Source organism: Monosiga brevicollis, genomic scaffold, assembly GCF_000002865.3.
Source record: "Monosiga brevicollis MX1 MONBRscaffold_8 genomic scaffold, whole genome shotgun sequence".
Lineage (NCBI taxonomy): Eukaryota > Choanoflagellata > Craspedida > Salpingoecidae > Monosiga > Monosiga brevicollis.
This window is the reverse complement of record NW_001865045.1, coordinates 104,935-120,746: the sequence shown is the minus strand read 5'-3', so window position 1 is coordinate 120,746 and position 15,812 is coordinate 104,935. Positions and strand designations below refer to the sequence as shown.

The 15,812-nt window shown below is 55.2% G+C and overlaps 5 protein-coding genes across 5 annotated transcripts; 2 read left to right on the top strand and 3 right to left on the bottom strand.

The window, feature by feature from the left end:
• Positions 1–1,129: 1,129 nt before the first annotated feature.
• On the bottom strand, positions 1,130–2,491 carry MONBRDRAFT_36787 (uncharacterized protein). The gene is made up of 5 exons (XM_001745104.1): positions 2,280–2,491; positions 2,068–2,136; positions 1,618–1,890; positions 1,392–1,503; positions 1,130–1,301 (listed from the first exon to the last, which is right to left on the bottom strand). Exons 1-5 carry the CDS (start codon positions 2,487–2,489, stop codon positions 1,171–1,173), a joined length of 795 nt encoding a protein of 264 aa, XP_001745156.1. The 5' UTR covers positions 2,490–2,491; the 3' UTR covers positions 1,130–1,170.
• Positions 2,492–2,699: 208 nt separating this feature from the next.
• MONBRDRAFT_36786 (uncharacterized protein) lies at positions 2,700–4,720 on the top strand (the record flags this gene model as incomplete). The annotated part of the gene is made up of 8 exons (XM_001745260.1): positions 2,700–2,888; positions 3,043–3,177; positions 3,334–3,411; positions 3,520–3,640; positions 3,756–3,829; positions 3,945–3,995; positions 4,296–4,588; positions 4,648–4,720. Exons 1-8 carry the CDS (start codon positions 2,796–2,798, stop codon positions 4,718–4,720), a joined length of 918 nt encoding a protein of 305 aa, XP_001745312.1. The 5' UTR covers positions 2,700–2,795.
• Positions 4,721–5,891: 1,171 nt separating this feature from the next.
• Positions 5,892–8,427, bottom strand: MONBRDRAFT_480 (uncharacterized protein; the record flags this gene model as incomplete). Its single annotated transcript, XM_001745103.1, has 7 exons — positions 5,892–6,191; positions 6,303–6,842; positions 6,935–7,197; positions 7,277–7,300; positions 7,444–7,903; positions 8,019–8,144; positions 8,269–8,427. Coding segments are annotated over 7 exons (1,872 nt in total), but the record flags the coding sequence as incomplete, so codon positions are not given.
• A 2,310-nt stretch (positions 8,428–10,737) lies between these two features.
• Positions 10,738–11,523, top strand: MONBRDRAFT_24793 (uncharacterized protein; the record flags this gene model as incomplete). Its single annotated transcript, XM_001745259.1, has 1 exon — positions 10,738–11,523. One exon carries the CDS (start codon positions 10,738–10,740, stop codon positions 11,521–11,523), a length of 786 nt encoding a protein of 261 aa, XP_001745311.1.
• Positions 11,524–12,514: 991 nt separating this feature from the next.
• On the bottom strand, positions 12,515–14,733 carry MONBRDRAFT_32113 (uncharacterized protein). The gene is made up of 5 exons (XM_001745102.1): positions 14,608–14,733; positions 14,038–14,101; positions 13,827–13,878; positions 13,090–13,630; positions 12,515–12,947 (listed from the first exon to the last, which is right to left on the bottom strand). Exons 1-5 carry the CDS (start codon positions 14,644–14,646, stop codon positions 12,810–12,812), a joined length of 834 nt encoding a protein of 277 aa, XP_001745154.1. The 5' UTR covers positions 14,647–14,733; the 3' UTR covers positions 12,515–12,809.
• Positions 14,734–15,812: the final 1,079 nt, after the last annotated feature.

The following is a 15,812-nucleotide window of genomic DNA, read 5'->3' as shown; positions in this document are numbered from 1 at the left end:
AGGGGGCTTGGCTTGCGCCCGGGCACCGCGTCGTCCGTGTCCCTGCGCTGGTCGGCTTGATTAACCGTTTGTCTTGATGCTTTACCCTTTGCTATCAGGCGCCCGAGATGCTATCTTTCAAACTACCGCGGGTGTTTAACAGCGCGCATCGCAACATGCTGCTGGCCGACGCCGATGTCATCAACCTCTACGAGTGGTGTCCATACTTTTATCGCTATGGTTTGCGCATCCTAGGGCTGAACCTGCCACAGACTGAAGAGCTGGCCCGCAACCTGGAGCACGTAGGTCCACGCGCCGTGGTACACCTGTCATGCCTTCTCTGTTCCCATGCTCGCCTCATATCCGGTAATTTTCTGTTCGACTTGGGGGCGGGTGTTGGCCCTTGTGACCAGGCATTCGGCGTGCGCTATCCCAAAATCTTGGCACTGTCTCAAAATGCCACGGAAGACTTTACATCAACACAACAGCGGCGCTTGGACCACATGGAGCGGCAGCTCTTTCAGGCTGGACGGCGCGATGATCAGCTCTACACGCGTTGGGTCCGCCGGCATGCGCACCACATTCTGGCTGCACCCGCTGCCGACCATCAACCAGTGGATAAGCGGGCACGGTACAGCGGCACTGTCTCCCAAGCGACGGTCACGCGCCAGCTCAACAGCTGAATAGGCCCCGTACTGCTATTTCGACCCGACTAAGGATGATAGACCACGCTCGTATTTCGAACAGCAATGCCAGCTCAAGTCGTGCCCGTCTTCGTTCATTCACCGTGTGCTTTAGATTGTCTCTGCCTGTATATTTGTGTGTTCCCTCTGCTTCAACCTGCTTTGAATCCGTTGGCTGCGCTCGGTAGCCGCCCGTGGCGGCGTGTCCTCACCTACCGGCCCCAGCCAACCAATCGACATGATCGATATTGATGTAATTATCTGCCGCACCAATGATACGTCTGAGCCCATGACCATGGTTGCGCCCCTGTTCAGCTCAGAGGGCCGCAACGTTGTGGAGCAACAGCGGATTCGATGTATCTGGCTGCGTTTGTGTTTCTTTTTTTCTTCTTTTGTCGCTATCCTTTTTCTTTTTGGGTTAAGGGATGGGCAAGCAACAGTCTCAGGCGCTGATATGTTGATGAGGTGTAGTAGGACCTTTTGATTCTCAGGTTGGTATGAATCGGCTTCAAGCCGTGGGAGCACCACCAACGTTGATGCCCGCGCGCGTAAAGAGGGGCATGGTGGCGGCCATGGTATTGTACTGTACAGTGCTATCGTCGCTGTGCACCATCAACAAGGCTTGCATCTTGACATAGCCTAAAGGCAGGGCCGTCCACAAAAAGGATGATAAGTGGGGAGAGCACTGGCTGAGTGGAGGTGATACATCACGTGCAGGCAAACACGTACCTTGCTCGCCCTCAAGACCAAAAGATGAAGCCACCTCCATCTGGATAGGGGTGATGACACCCAGGAGAGCGCGCTGACGGTCCTGGTCAGTGGCGCTGCTGCTCAAGTCGGCCTAGGCAGATGAGAGGTGTGGCCAAAAAAAAAAGCATGAGGACCAGCGAAACGAGTGTGCCAGGGGCACGGGCTCGTCGAAAGTGGGCAGCGGCGGGCGATAGAGGTAACGTACGACGGCGCGGTCAATGGCTTGGTGGCACGCGTCGCTCTGCAGCTTTTGGCCAATGGCGCGGGTAATGTCACGGGCTTGCTCAACCGTGAAAGAGGGGAGCTGAGCCGTGTCAACGTCAAAGGCCTCCTGAAGCAAGGTATGCCAGGTTTCGCGCACGGCTGCCGAAAGGGAGCTACCGGCACCCTGGCTCTGGCGCAAGCGCTGGAACTGCTCCGTAAAGTTCTGCAGACCTTGCTCATCAGGGCGGAACCCGTAGTTGATCATGCAATTGACCTGCAATCGCAGAAAGCCAATAGCGGACGGGTGAGGGCATTGACGACGGGGCCAGACACAACTAGAGTAGTAAGACGTGCTTGTGGCCAATGCTCAGAGCACGGAGTGGGTGGAGGTAAGGGGTCCGGTGTTTGGGTTAGCGGGAGCCTCGGGGCGCGTGGTGTTGTTCGAGCCTACCTGGCATCCAAGGTAGACCTGCACGGCGGCCTGCCACTTTTCATTCGTGGGCTGACTTGCCATTTGCGTCTATCAATTCACAGAAACGCGCGAGGCCGGCGCAAAGCATGTCAGTGTGGCAGTTCAAAGCCGCTGGCGCCGTGGCAGGTTTGACAAGATGCAGCAGTAGCAGTAGCAGTAGCAAAGCGCCAGCAACAGCAACAGGCGCCAACCTTGATGGCATTGAGCTGCTGGCTGTAGACCATGTTTGGGTTGCTCAAGAAGCGCTGATGTTCCTCAGCAAAGCTTTCCGCCATTGCCAGGGTCATTTGCGGCATGGTGCTCATACGCGCAAACGAACCCACCATGGCAGCCGAGCGCACAGCGGTCTGACCCGCCGCCGTCGCCCGGCTCGCCGCCGCTGCCATTCGCATCATCATCATCCTTTTTTTTCTTCGTGGAAGGTACAGCCAGCACAAAATGCTGGTCACATCTCCTTCTGACCACAGAAGAGAGAGAGAGAAGAGAGAGAGAGAGAGAGAGAGAGAGAGAGAGAGAGAGAGAGAGAGAGAGAGAGAGAGAGAGAGAGAGAGAGAGAGAGAGAACACACACACACACACAACACACACATGAGCGCACGCACATGTCTTGATTTTTTTTTTCGGCGTCGTTCCTTGCTCTTGCGGTGGTGGTTCGGTGTTGGTGGCGGGGGGGGCAAGTAGCAGAGTCAGGGCAGCTTCACCGCAGCCATGGGCAAGCCCAATCAGGCCCGGGCGCACGCCAAGCGTGCTGCCAAGCGCGATGAGGATCAAATGGTTGAGAATATCAATGCTGCCGTTCATGTACGTGAAAAGCCGTCGTGCACTCTGAAAGCCCGCTTGCCCACGCGGTGCGATAGCTTCACCGGGCAAGCTGTCGTTGCAGACGTCGGGGTAGCCATCTCTTTTCGTGCTGACCTCTTTCTGGTGCATGGTTGTGTATTTGTTGCTATCACAGCCCAAGATTGCCAAGTTGGACTTGCAGATGAAGGACCGTAGCCAACGCACGTTTCCCAAGTGGACCAACCGTCAACGTACCCTCGTCTTCTCGTCGCGCGGTATCTCCTTCCAAGTCCGCCACCTGCTTCAAGACGTGAGTTTGGTCTGGGCCTTGATTGGCGCTTCCGATTCCTGGCCAAGGTGTCCTTCTTTGAAAACTTTGAAAACACCAGCCAATCGACTGCTCTGCTGTCCAGAACGTTCTGTTGTAAAAACTCATCGAAAATGGCATGAATGGCCGGCCCGATAGCTTCGCGTTTTGATGCCACACAGCAAGAAGGATGTCAAGATGGATCGCAAGGATCGTCTCAATGAGATTGTGCCCGAGGTTTGAACCATGCTTTTCTTTCGTCCTTGCTCTGAGCTAGCTCACGCGTTGCGCAGCCCATCCACGGCAGGCCTATCTTTCTCTCACCTGGGCTGTCAATGTGCACAGATTTGCGAAATGAAGAACTGCAACAACTGTATTTACATCGAGATGCGCAAGAAGAAGGACGTCTACATGTGGATGAGCAAGATGCCCATGGGCCCCTCAGTCAAGTTTCTGGTCACAGACAGTGCGTTTCGTTCACCAACCCATGCCAACCATCCCCCTTTTGTTCTCTCTTTCTTTCTTGTTGATATCGCAGCGTGGTACCTCACGTTGGCGCTGGCACCGGCTGGTTCCCTCAGTCTACACCATGAGCGAGCTCAAGTTGACAGGCAACTGCCTGCGTGGTTCGCGCCCTCTGCTGCAGTTTGATCAAGTGGGTTGCTCGCCTCGCAAACTCGCTTACACGCACGAGGCCACTTGTTTGGCAGACTTTCCAGGCGTCAAGCTCACAAGCATTTCTCTCGACGCTTCACTCCATCCTGTGTCAGGCTTTTGACAGCCAGCCGCACTATCAACTACTCAAGGAGATTCTTTTCCAGGTATACACTCCTCAACCCCCGCCTTTTTTTTTTCCAATCTAAGTGTTGTCATGTGTTCGTGTCTATGCTTTTGCACCGAGACAGCTCGCTTGCGCACCCAGTTGCGTCGGTGAGCCGCCTAGCGCGCGGTGCTATATCGAATAATGTCTGATAACTCCTTGACCGGATTTTTTTCCCCATGCCGTCTCGAGGTTTAACGGGCAGTTACACTCGTTTACTTTACACGTTGAGTCGTTGGTTGAGCCATGTCTCCACTCAATCTTGCCGTGGTCTCATGTCAATCTTGGCTTGCTTGCACAGACATTTGCGACACCCAACCAACATCCCAAGAGCAAGGCCTTTGTTGATCATATTTTCAGCTTCTCCATTCTGGAGGATCGCATCTGGTTTCGCAACTACCAGGTGACTTGGAAGGAGCCTGGAAAGGTTGGCAAGGATTCGGAAATGGTCCTGACTGAGATTGGTCCGCGTTTCTGTCTCCAAGTCATTCGCATCTTCGAGGGCACCTTTGGCGGCCCGACCCTCTTTGAAAACGCCGACTATGTCAGTCCAAACATGCAGCGCAGCATGCTTCGGGACGAGGCTGCGGCCAAGTACAAGAACAAGGTTATGGCCCGCGAGCAACACATCGAGCACCTGGCCAGCGTGCCAGAGACCCGCGACGACGTGATCAACGTGTTTCGCGACGCCGAAAAAGCTGTGGCACAAGCGCGCAACGCCAGTGAGGTCAGTCATTTTGCTGGACACGTGATAGCGTTCATGGCCACGTATCATTTATCCATGGTGATGCTTTGGGTATTGCGCTTGTCGACTGCTTACCTTGCATGGTGGACTTTGAATCTTTGACAGGCGAATGCTGATGAGGACGAGGACGAGGAGGAAGAGGTTGAAGTCGACGAGGATGAGGAGGATGAGGATGAAGAAGTCGAAGTTGATGAAGATGAGGAGGACGAAGAGGATGATGAGTAATGCATTCTGATCAAAACCTACAGCCCTCGCGGCTCTTGCAGCTGGGCGCCAGCGTCAACTCGTCGTGGTGCTCCTCTTCTCTCCTTCCTACCTGTCATTTGGATGTGATGATGATGAATTTGAGTTTGTCGTTGAATTTCTTTTTCTGTTCAACCAGGGGTTTCATTTTGTGTCTGTTTCCTGGCTCCGGTTTCTGGTTTCGGTCTGCACTTGGCTCACCGCTCTTGGGTGAAGACAAGGTCATGCAGCAACTCGCTAAGCGACGTTCCAATTTGTGTGCCGAAGAATTGAGTGTCCACCTGACCCATTTCCATTTAACCCATCGACTCTTCTGATCTCCAACGTGGTCGAGCACAGACCTGGCCAACTGGCAAGCCAAACGTGTGACGATAGTTAAATCACGACAGATGTTCAAGCCTCCACGGGCAAGCTTTTGCGAGAAACCAATCAATTACGGCGAGGGATGGATCACGGGCAGGCCGTGAGGCACTTGGGAAATCCGTAGGCGGTGTTAGCAACATACTGGTTACGCAGCTCGCCGGTGTTGGGAAAGAAGGACCACGCGGCGTAGTCACCGTTGCCCGCAACAGTCACAGTGTTATTGGCAAATCCCACCAGCACCAAGCTGGTGTCGGCCTGCAAAGTCATGGGCACGACCCTGTTGCGAATGTTGGTGTAGTCGTTCTTGAGCTGCTGCAGCGTGTTGGTCGGGTCACAGGGAGCCAGGACAAGCTGGGCGCCCGCGGTGGCGTTGGAGGCCTGAGCGCAGAGACCGCTGGCCACGTGACGTAGGCCCCAGTCTGCCAACAGCTCAAAGCGCTGGGCGTCGTCGACGACAGCATTGACCGTGCAGTTGGCCAAGGCAAGGACGGCTCCGGCATCGGCGTTGCAGTGGGGTAGCGGACTCCAGCGGTTGCCCACCTTCTCCACGAGAACGTCATCAAACTCAACTGCCTTCCAAAGATTGGAGCCAAACCCGGCAAATCCGGTATCGATGTTTCGGACGGTGACACCGGAGAACACCGAGTTGTTGTTGACCCAGGCACTGGCCTTGGTGTCGACGGTTTCCAGGGCAATGGTGTACCAGGTCTCGGCACTGACACCACCGGGCACGGTGCCTGACGCAACGACGTTGTCCGGATAGCCCGTAGCTTGTTGGGGCCCACCAATGGAGAGAGTGTAGTTGCCAGAGGTGTAGATGCAAAAGGCAATGCCGTTGGCCCAGGACTGATCCAGGCGCGTGCCCACGCAGGCGGCTGTATCATTGGCGTTGTTGGGAATCCAAGCGGAAATGGTGACGCGGAGATCCTGCCACTCGCGCATGCCCGTGATGGTCACGGGGCCATTGCTGCCATGATCCGACCAGCCAATGGGGAGCTCCGGCACCATTTGGCGCATGATGGAGGAGGTGTGCTTGGTGTCGGTTGCCGGGTGCACTTCAAAGGCGCCGATTTGATCTGACCACCAACGTGCCTCCTGGGACTCGGGGTAAGCATTGAAAGAGTCCTTGATGGGGAGGGGCATGGCGGGCTGCGAGGCCGGTGGTGTGCCATGGGAGCCCTTTTGCGGGCCGTTCTTGATGGTTGAGATGGTGTACATGGCTCCAATGGGCACATGCAGCTGGAAGGTGCCATCCGATCCTACCGCCACGTCGGCCTGGCGCTCAAAAATCGGAGCATCATCTGTGTAGTTTTCAAAGTTGGAGTACCACACGGCGAGGGTTTCAGGGGCGTTCATGTTGGCGGCCAGCTGAAACGTGACTGTCTCCTCGGACACGTTGAACGAGGGCAGGGAGGGGCGAGTGCAAGGAGCGTGGTCCTCATCAATCTTGACAACGTTAATCGTGAAATCGTTGCTCTCTGGGTCCACCAGGGTAACCTGTGGGCCCGCAGGGGTGGCATGAGCATGGTTCATGGACACGGAGGGGAGCTATTTCCGCTTCGGGGCTTGTATGCGTGCGGAAAACCTACATAAAAGCCACCTTGAGGCAGCTGGCCCGAGCCAGAGCCATCTTCAAGGTACATCCAGCCAATCTGTGGGGCAGGAGGAAGCGTCAGTTCCTTGTGAAAAGTGGGTTGCTGGGTTGCTGGGTCCAAGAGCGAGCTTGCCTTGGTGAACTGCGTTACATGGGCGGTGGCCCAGATGACGGGGTTGACTTCATAGTGACCCGACCAGGGCTCCACGGCCGTCATCATCGAGGAGGCATACCAGTTGGTACCGTGCAGGTAGGAGCCTGGCAAGCAGAGGCGAACGAGGTGAGGGATTGAGGCGAGCAGAGGCCGCGCCCTTGGAGAGGGTGGAACGAGTCGTACCAACGAGATTCCACATGATGCTCGCTATGCCAGAGGCAAGTGGCCAGAGGCCAGAGGCCAGAGGCAAGAAGCAAGAGACATTATGGGTGAGTCAAAAAAGTGGATGCAAGAATGGGGGGGAGGGGGACTCGGTGGTCGGTGGAGGGGTGGAGCGCCCACAAGCGTACCGGTCATCTTGGACAGGGCCCAGTGAGAGGTGATGATACGACCCCAGCAAGCAGCGCCGTTCAGATCGTCATAGGAGCTGGACTCCTCCGAGGCCCAGATGGGCTTGCTCAGGTTGTAGCAGGTGGAGTAGTTTGAGTAATCAGAGGGGTAATGGAGACCGATAATGTCGACGGCCGCGTTGTAGTCAGGATCCTTGGCGAGGTCATCACAAATGTCAGCGCCACCGTCGCGAGCGACAATCTTGGTGTTGTTGTAGCCGGCCTCGTCGAGAAATTTGCGCAGGGTTTGAACGTAGGTGGAGTCTGAGCTGCGCTCGTTCCAGACACCAATGTAGTCGACATCAAAGCCGTACGTGTACTTGGCACCATCAACCCACTTGGTAATGTAGTTGGCAGTCAGATTGGGGTATTGAAAGGGTGAGCCGGAGCCCTCGCCAACCCAGCCAGGAAAAGCCCAAGGCTACAAAGAAATCAAAGGAAATTGAGGCGAGTGGGCGCGCGAGCATGGGGAGGGGGCGGTGGGCCGCATTCAAGCGGGCTAGGGTGGGTCAATGAAAGACGCGTCTAACACGTACCAGGCCATAGATCTTGATGTCGGGGTTGCGTTTCTTGGCTTCCTGGATGAGCCACCATTCGTAGCCGCGCTGATAGTCGAGATCATCAGGCGAGTGCATGTGGCTGGACTCGGTACCGTCCGTAGACTGAGAAAGGAGGTGGGGTTGGGGGTTGGGGGTTGGCCAAGGGGTGAGCCGGGTCGGCAGGGGAGGCGATAGCGCTATCCACGTGTGCGTGTACGCGTGTTTTAGTTCATGCATGTCGACCAACCTGCGAATCACCACCAATTTCCACCTTGAGGAGCTGTAGGGAGGCGCCAAAGTTGGGGACAAAGAGGTAATCAAGGATTTGGGTGCGGGCCGGCTCGACGTAGTCGACCAGGAGTCGAGTCGTCGCCCCGCCTCCTTTGAAGACAATGCCCCCCGCCCCCAGATGTGTGCGCCGCACGAGCCAAGCACATGCGGGTGAGTAAGAGGACAGCCATTCTGGCGGTTGTCGAGTGCACATGTGCAGCAGAGATTGCAGGTAGGGAAAGCGTGTAGCAACGGACCTGAGAGGCCACCGATGGCATGTAAGGGTTGACTCTGCTTGTCATGGTCAACCATGAGATTGTCGGCAGTGACGACGCAGAGTGTGGCCGTCAGTGCAATAAGGACGGCAGCCGCCGAGCACGATTGGTAGCGGCCCATGGTTGAAGGTGGCACACGCTTTTGGTCTGCTGCGAGCGAGATCCAAGACAACAACATCATGATTACGTTCGGCCATGGCCAGGGAAATCAAATCGTGAGCGGAGCGTCGAATCACACGACCGGTCGAATCTCGGCCCCCCGAACGGCGGTGCAGATTTGAATCAACACAACAAAGACGCGGCATGATACAGACACAGGGATGAGCATCGGATCTGCCAAGGAGCAGGGGTCTGCTCAAATCACAGCCGCAGCCCGATCGCCATTCACTCGCACCTCTGCCGCCGCTCACTGGCATGTGCGCTGCACACACACAGAAGAGAGAATGCGGCACACTCCCTTGTGTTTGTTGATGTTTGCACGTCTCCACTCGTCTCCACCAGTCTCTGCAAGTCTCCGAGAGTCTTTGCGAGTCTTTGCGAGTCTTTGCGAGTCTCCCCGCGAGTCCCCTCTTTCTCCAGTCTTCTCCAGTCTTCTCCAGTCTTCTGCCCAGCTGTCATATGTGATGACGTGATTGTGGACGTTGCATCATGGAGCAAGAATTGTACAACAGCTGTTGTCACCAGTGTTTTTGGAGAAGCGAGATGACCGCGGTTACGTATGTTGTTCGTGTTGGGGCTTTACCTGCAAGAACACAAGCCGAACCCCCATCACCCTTCCTTCCTTCCTTCCCTTCTTGTTCTCCTTCTCTTGTTCCCAACCGCTTCGTGTTGATGTTGCGCGCCGTATGGGGGTCGAGTGGAGGTATGGCAGTTGGAATGGTGGAATAAGCTTGGGCATGCAGTTGGGTATGGGGGACTCTCGCGCGAGCGCCAAAACGGTTGGACGCGCGCGTTTTCGCCTTGGACGCCAAGGGCCGTGGTGTTCCCGGAGTCTCCCCCACCCCACTGAAAAAAGAAAGAGAGAAAGCGCCGCACAAATACTGATTTCGACCCGTCCGGCGTCGTCGAAGGAACAGAGTGATGATCACGTCAACGACCCGGCGTTCCGTCTCCTTCCCTGCCAAGGCAGCGCGCACAGCCCAAACCCAAGCCCAAGCCAAAGGTGCATGATAATGATGGTAATGCTGATCAAGCTTATTCAAGCTTATTCATGCTTATTCAAGCTTAGTCAAGCTTATTCAAGCTTAAACTTCATCCAACCGCACACGTAATTCAATGATCACCCCCCTTGTTGTTCTTCTTCCACTACGACTGCATGTGTGCTATTCTTGGGAAGCGCCTTACGCTTTGCCCATTGCCTTTGCCTTTAACATGTAAGTGCCTAGTGCTTGCGCGCTCCTTCCACCGTGAACCCCCAACACCATCATCACCTTATCGTGATGGGCCTTTAGCTTTCTCTGATGGGATGTGGTTGACAGGTGCCGTCTCTTAGTTTGGCTTGGAGTTTGCCTTGTTGAAGAATGTCAAGCTGGTCCTGTCTCTGCTTAGTGTGCTCTCTCTCCTCTCTTTGCTCCAGCTCTGCCCTGACGCCATTTTTCTTCTGCGCTGATCATCACACGCCCGCTTGCCCCGCTCTAGCATCGCTGCCAGCTCTGGCCCGCACCACCCCGTGCCTCTGAGCATTTTTTTTGTCTGCGCACTCCCCCCATCGCCCGGCACACGTCCCCGCCCTCCAGACAACCCTTTTCGTCTGCTTTGTGTGTCCCCCCTTCCCTACGCTCCCACTCAATCTGTTTGATTGTGTGTGTGTGCACAAACAATTCGTAGAGACCAAGTCACATTCTTTTGACTCTCTCTCTCTCTCTCTTGTTGTCTTTGGTTACTACCAACACCAACACACCAACACACACACACACTCTCTCTCGTGTGTGTGAGTGTGTGTGACACCACGCGACAGGAACAGCTCATTTCCAAGACATTCCTGTGTGTGTTGACATCGTTGTTGTTGTTGTTGTTGTTGTTGTTGTCGCTGCCCTTTTGGGTCATCAAAGACTTTTTGTGTGGTTGCCAACCCCCCGTCCCACGGTCGTCTTCTTTTTTTTTTTTGAATACGACCTCAGCTTGACGAGACCACAGAACCCGTCGACGTTGCCACCTTGCCACCGGAGAAGATGAAGGTTGAGATTGAACGCGCAACTCGCTTCCTCCGCCAGCTCTACACCTCGGAGCTCGAGATATGCCCGGCATCGGACGCCTTTCTCGATACGGTCCAGGATGAACTGAGCCGTCGCTACAAGGGCCATTGGTACGCCGACTCGCCCAGCCGCGGCCAGGCCTTTCGCTGCCTGCACCACGAGCCACGCAAACCCTGCGTGGTCGTCCGCTCTGCCCTCGAGGCTGCCAACACCCCACCTTCTTCCGCCAACGACACCGCGGCCACCCCTCGAGCTGCTACTCCCGTCGACCCTTCCGGCCTCGTCAGCGAGTGGACCATTTGGGTGGACCCCCGCGCCGTCTCCGTTCGCCTCGGCGCCGAAGCCCCCGTGTACATGCTCAACCTCAATGGCGCCTCGCAGCAGGAGGATGACGCGCGCGACCAGCTCCTCATCAAGGAAAGTCTCTCGCGTCAAGCCTCAGCCACTTCCAGCGCCGCCAACAGCCCCGTCTTGAGCGCCAACCTTTCCCCGGACATGCCTCCTGCCGTCCTGGCGACCATGGGCTCGCCCTCACATCTTCACCACGCACACCCCAACATGGCGGCTTACAACCCCTACGCTTCCTCCGCCGCCCACGAGGGTCCCTATCGCCATCCCCAATATCAACAATCCCAACAGTACTACGCGAGCCAACGCTTCAACGCCTCCCCCATGCGCACCCGCCGCTCCAAGGCCCTCACCATCACTGCCCCCTCAGCTGGCAACAACACCCCCGCCTTTCCTCCGGCCATCACTGCCTAAACGCCCCACTTCTTGCGCGTGTGGCTCTCCTCTGTGAGATGGGTCGGTGGAATAGGTGTGCATGTTCATGTATTGTGCTGTCAAGAAATGTCTGTTAGCTCAGCTGCAGCCTGTTGCTTGTTCTGCTTGATGCCACCAGCACGAGCAAGGCGTTGAGAGACGAGGCGCCCTTGTCAACGAGCAGCCAAGGACCACGTGTCTCGTCTGCGACGGACACGCGGCCTGTCCTGCGGATGTCTTGGCTGTGCCTTGGCATGGCGCCCCTTGTCCCAGTCTCCTTGTGTCGCCTTGTTGCTGGCCCGTGTGTCGAGCATGGCACAGCTGGCCAACAGCTGACGCCTGTGTCTGTCTATTGCTGTTTGTAGCACTTGTTTTATTTCCCGACATTTGTCTCACGAGTGAGAACCTCCCTGCGAGAAACGGCCGGCATCCGTCTCGCCATGTTGACCATTTGCTTTTGTTTCAGTCTTTTATTCTCTAAGGAAAAGAACCCTGTGAACCCGTGCACAAAGACCGTGTGTGATAGGGTCACATAGTGCGTGTGTGCGCCATGACCCGTTCTGGTTTCTCCGTTGTTTTTTCTACTCTTGTCTCCTTTTTTTTTTTTTTCAATAGCCCCTGATTGAATCGCTTCTTCTTGATCTTCTCGAACCCCAGAGTATCGTCTTCATTTGATATTCGCCTATGACTGTTGTCCCGCATTTCCTTGCCGCGGGTGTGCGCTTTGGTTGTGCACCCGCCTTGATGTTGCTTCGTGTGTTAGCCTTTGCCGTTCTTCCCCCCCCCCCCTTTTGTTATGGCTGATGATTGTGACGCCACGGCGGCCGCTATTGGCCCCTTGCCCCGCCATGTGGGCGCATCGATTTGAAATCGAGTTTTTTTTTGGAAACCATCCTTCCGGCTTTTGTTTTACAACCAACACGCTGGTCCACGGACATGCGTGATTCAAGGTTGGCACAAGTTCTGATTCCAAACAAGGCCGAGGTACTTCTAAGAGAGGGTTTGAATTTTTAAACGCCTCTTTTGGCGCCCCTGTGATGAAACGACCAGAAGAAGGTTTGTCTCACAAGGATATCTCGAAAGACACTAAAAAAATTGGCAAAGGCCAAAAACGACCACAGGTCACAGAAGAACACATCACATCACACTAAACGCCGGCCACAACGGCTCACACAACATTCAACGCCGCCGTTGTGCCGTGCAGGCAGGGCATGTGTTTGAACAAAACACACTGCCAAGGACACACCACCCCAACATTTGACCTTGAGTGACGAATCCAGGCAAGCTCACTTTTTGAGCTCCTTGCCAATCTTGTACGAGAGGATCTTGTTCCAATCCACCTTGCTGCGCGTAATGGGCAGAGCTCGGCGCAGGGCCTTGAAGGTCGTCTCTGACATGGTGTTGTAGTTTTCAGAAATGGCCGTCTACAGACGAGTCGTCCCAATCACCGCGTGAGAACCACGGATAGACACCACATGCACATGGCCACAGAGGTTGACGACACACAGACATGGGAATGGGCTTTGAGATTGACAGGACTCGGCAGGTATGGCGACGCAAACACACCTGATACTCGTTTTCGGCAGCCAGGACAATCTTAAAAAGTGCCTTGGCGGCGCTGGTCGCATCATCAACCTTGATTGTGTCCGTGATTTCCTTGGACGAGCGCAGCTGAACGTTGCCGTCTTCGTAGTAGTGCACGTGGACGTAGAGCTTGCCAATCACCTGGCCATCAGGCGACACGGTCCACTCAGAACGCCACCGACCATTCCAAAAGTTGCGGGGCTGGTACTTGTGGTCTTCAACGCACACCACGATGCCGGCGTCCGTATCATACACACTGGTGGTGCCCGTGTGGTAGTGGTCCTTGACGTAGGTCTCTGCCTCTGTCTCGACGGCAGCGCGGAGCTCCTCATGGGCACCAGCGCCCGCAGCAGCCTCCAGATCCGACACTTCCTTGCGCAGGTGATCAAACTTGAAGACTTGCTTGGTCTTGGGGTCGATGTAGCGTCCGTCGCTCTGACGGCCATGCTTCGTGATGAGTACCTTGCTGTCATCATCCAGTTGCGCCGGCGTGAAGCTCTCCTCGTTGTAGTTGACAAAAGCCCTGTGCAAGATGAAGAGACAGAGGGAGCGAGAGAGGGAGAAGAGAGCGAGAGGAAGGCAAAGGCGACCAGGATGAGTCATCCCCAAGAAAACACACAGAAACGCCCGTAAACACAAAACACACAAACGGAAAAAAAAAAAAAAAATCCACAACGCGATCGAGAAGGTTGATGACAATCAAAGGCAAGTAAACGTACTCTGCAGCACCCTCTTTCAAAAGGGCATCGTCGTTCAACAGGACACGGACATCTGCAAGGTTGTGGGGCCAGGTGGAGACAAACTGGACATCAGGAGGCGGTCGCGGGCATGTGGGCGCGTGCGCCAACCACGACACACAAAGGCGACAGGAAAGCAAAAGAGCCCGAGAAATAAACGGACAACTCTTGGCTTGCCCTGAGCGATACCCACCGTTGAAAACCTCGTTAAACTCGCCAGGAGGCGCATTCATCACAAAGTCCGAGGCGATGGCGACCTAGATCAACCAGACCAGTGGAAGATTCGTGAGCAGTTGGCACGCACAGTTGATCGTCTGCGAACCAGTGCCTGTTGTTGAGTTGTTGAGCGCGAGTGTGTGTTTCTGTTTGGGTTGATGGGGTCGTGTCCATGGCAGCAGTGTGCCATTACATCTCAAAAAATGACTGATAGAGGCACACACGCGACTGCCGCCGTATCAAGCATCGCTGGTTGTGGCTAGTCCAGTTTGCACAGTTGACCCTGGCCGCGAAAGACACCGCATTGGCCCCAGCACAGAACGCCCGTCAAAAGCGCACGACAACGTCGCAGCTTATGCGTGCGCCGTCTCAACCAGCAGACCACGCTGCGATCCTGATCCGCATCGTATGTATGTTTGCAAAACAAGGGCGGAGGCAAAACGAGAGAGATGGCTTGGCTGCGCGGCGCACCGCACCACGGCACCAGTGCGCCCAATGGCAGAAGGACCAAGATTCCGAGGTCGCTGCAACTCAACCCCATGCTCACCTTTTCATCAGCCGGGATATCTTCATCGTAATCCGCCATGGTACTGGGTACTATCTGCACGCGGTCTGCCAAATGCTATTCGTCCTCGTTCCCGTCCGTTCGTTCGTCCGTTCGTCCCGTTCGTTCGTTCGCTCGGAAAGTGTTCTCTCCCGCTGTCTCTCTCTCTCTCTCTGTGTGTGTGTGTGTGTGTGTGTGTGTGTGTGTCTATCCCTCTGTGTCTGTGTCCCTGTCTCTGTCTCTGTCTCTCTCTGTCTCTGTCTGTCTCCCTCTCTGTCTCTCTGTCTCTCTCTCTCTCTCTGTGTTGTGTGTCTCTCTGGCTCTGTCTCTCTCTCGCACTCTGTCTTTCTCTCTCACTGTGCAGATCAGAGTTGTCACACGTTGATGACAGGTATATCACACTCGACAGCATGTTTAAAGTTATATAAACGTTAGATTTCTCACACTTGTGGTTTCTTTTGTATATACGGCCGGGGCGGAACAAAAGACCTCAAGTTTCTTTTGTTCTTCCACTGAAACACTAGGCGAAGAGCTGGACCGAGTTTCTCAATTGTTTTATATGGATTAATATCCACCGTCCAATACACATTTCCCCGCTCCTGTGAGTTGTTCCAAAGTCGTAACCACAAACAAAATGTCAGCAATAGTAAAAGTATAATACTTTGTGCTTCAGACAACAACACGGAGACGGCAGCGGCCCGTCGTCATCGATGCCGCGTCTGTGGCGCCGAAGCTCCAAACACGAGTTGTGCGGGCTAGGAAGGGGGCACCAGCTGGATAAATTCTCCGGCCCCGTGGGGAAATGGGTTGATCAATCAATTGGTCAATTGGTCAATTGGTCAAGCTGCTCTACATTGGCAAGGATCCGCCCCCTTGCTCACAGCTGCCCGTAGTGGCGTCTTCAGCGCCTGCCCTCGTCGGCCGGCTGACCGCGCGCGGCCATCGCGCCACGCGTGCACTCTATTAATTGATCTCCTGGCTGAGCGTTCATGGCAGCGAGCTGCGTTCATCTTGCTCAGCCCCCGTTATCACACTGCCAAATCAGGTCAACGTTGGCAACCACAACAACACAGGTGTCACTCATGGCTCTTCTCTCTTTTCTTCATATCACTCAATGTGTCTTTCTGTGAGCACGCCCTGACTTTTCATGTCTCTCTTCTCTTGGTGTACTTTCACCTTTGTTTTTCTCCAAGATCAACAACTTGGCT

Bases quoted from the DNA above. Each gene is read 5' to 3' on its own strand.
- MONBRDRAFT_32113 (XM_001745102.1), bottom strand. From the start codon at position 14,646: ATGGCGGATTACGATGAAGATATCCCGGCTGATGAAAAG. The intron at 14,102-14,607 runs GTGAGCATGGGG...TGGTTGATCTAG, and splicing joins ATATCCCGGCTGATGAAAAG to GTCGCCATCGCCTCGGACTT. The intron at 13,631-13,826 runs GTACGTTTACTT...CATCTTGCACAG, and splicing joins TTGAAAGAGGGTGCTGCAGA to GGCTTTTGTCAACTACAACG.
- MONBRDRAFT_36787 (XM_001745104.1), bottom strand. From the start codon at position 2,489: ATGATGATGATGCGAATGGCAGCGGCGGCGAGCCGGGCGACGGCGGCG. The intron at 1,891-2,067 runs GTAGGCTCGAAC...CTGCGATTGCAG, and splicing joins AGGTCTACCTTGGATGCCAG to GTCAATTGCATGATCAACTA. The intron at 1,504-1,617 runs GTACGTTACCTC...TCATCTGCCTAG, and splicing joins AAGCCATTGACCGCGCCGTC to GCCGACTTGAGCAGCAGCGC.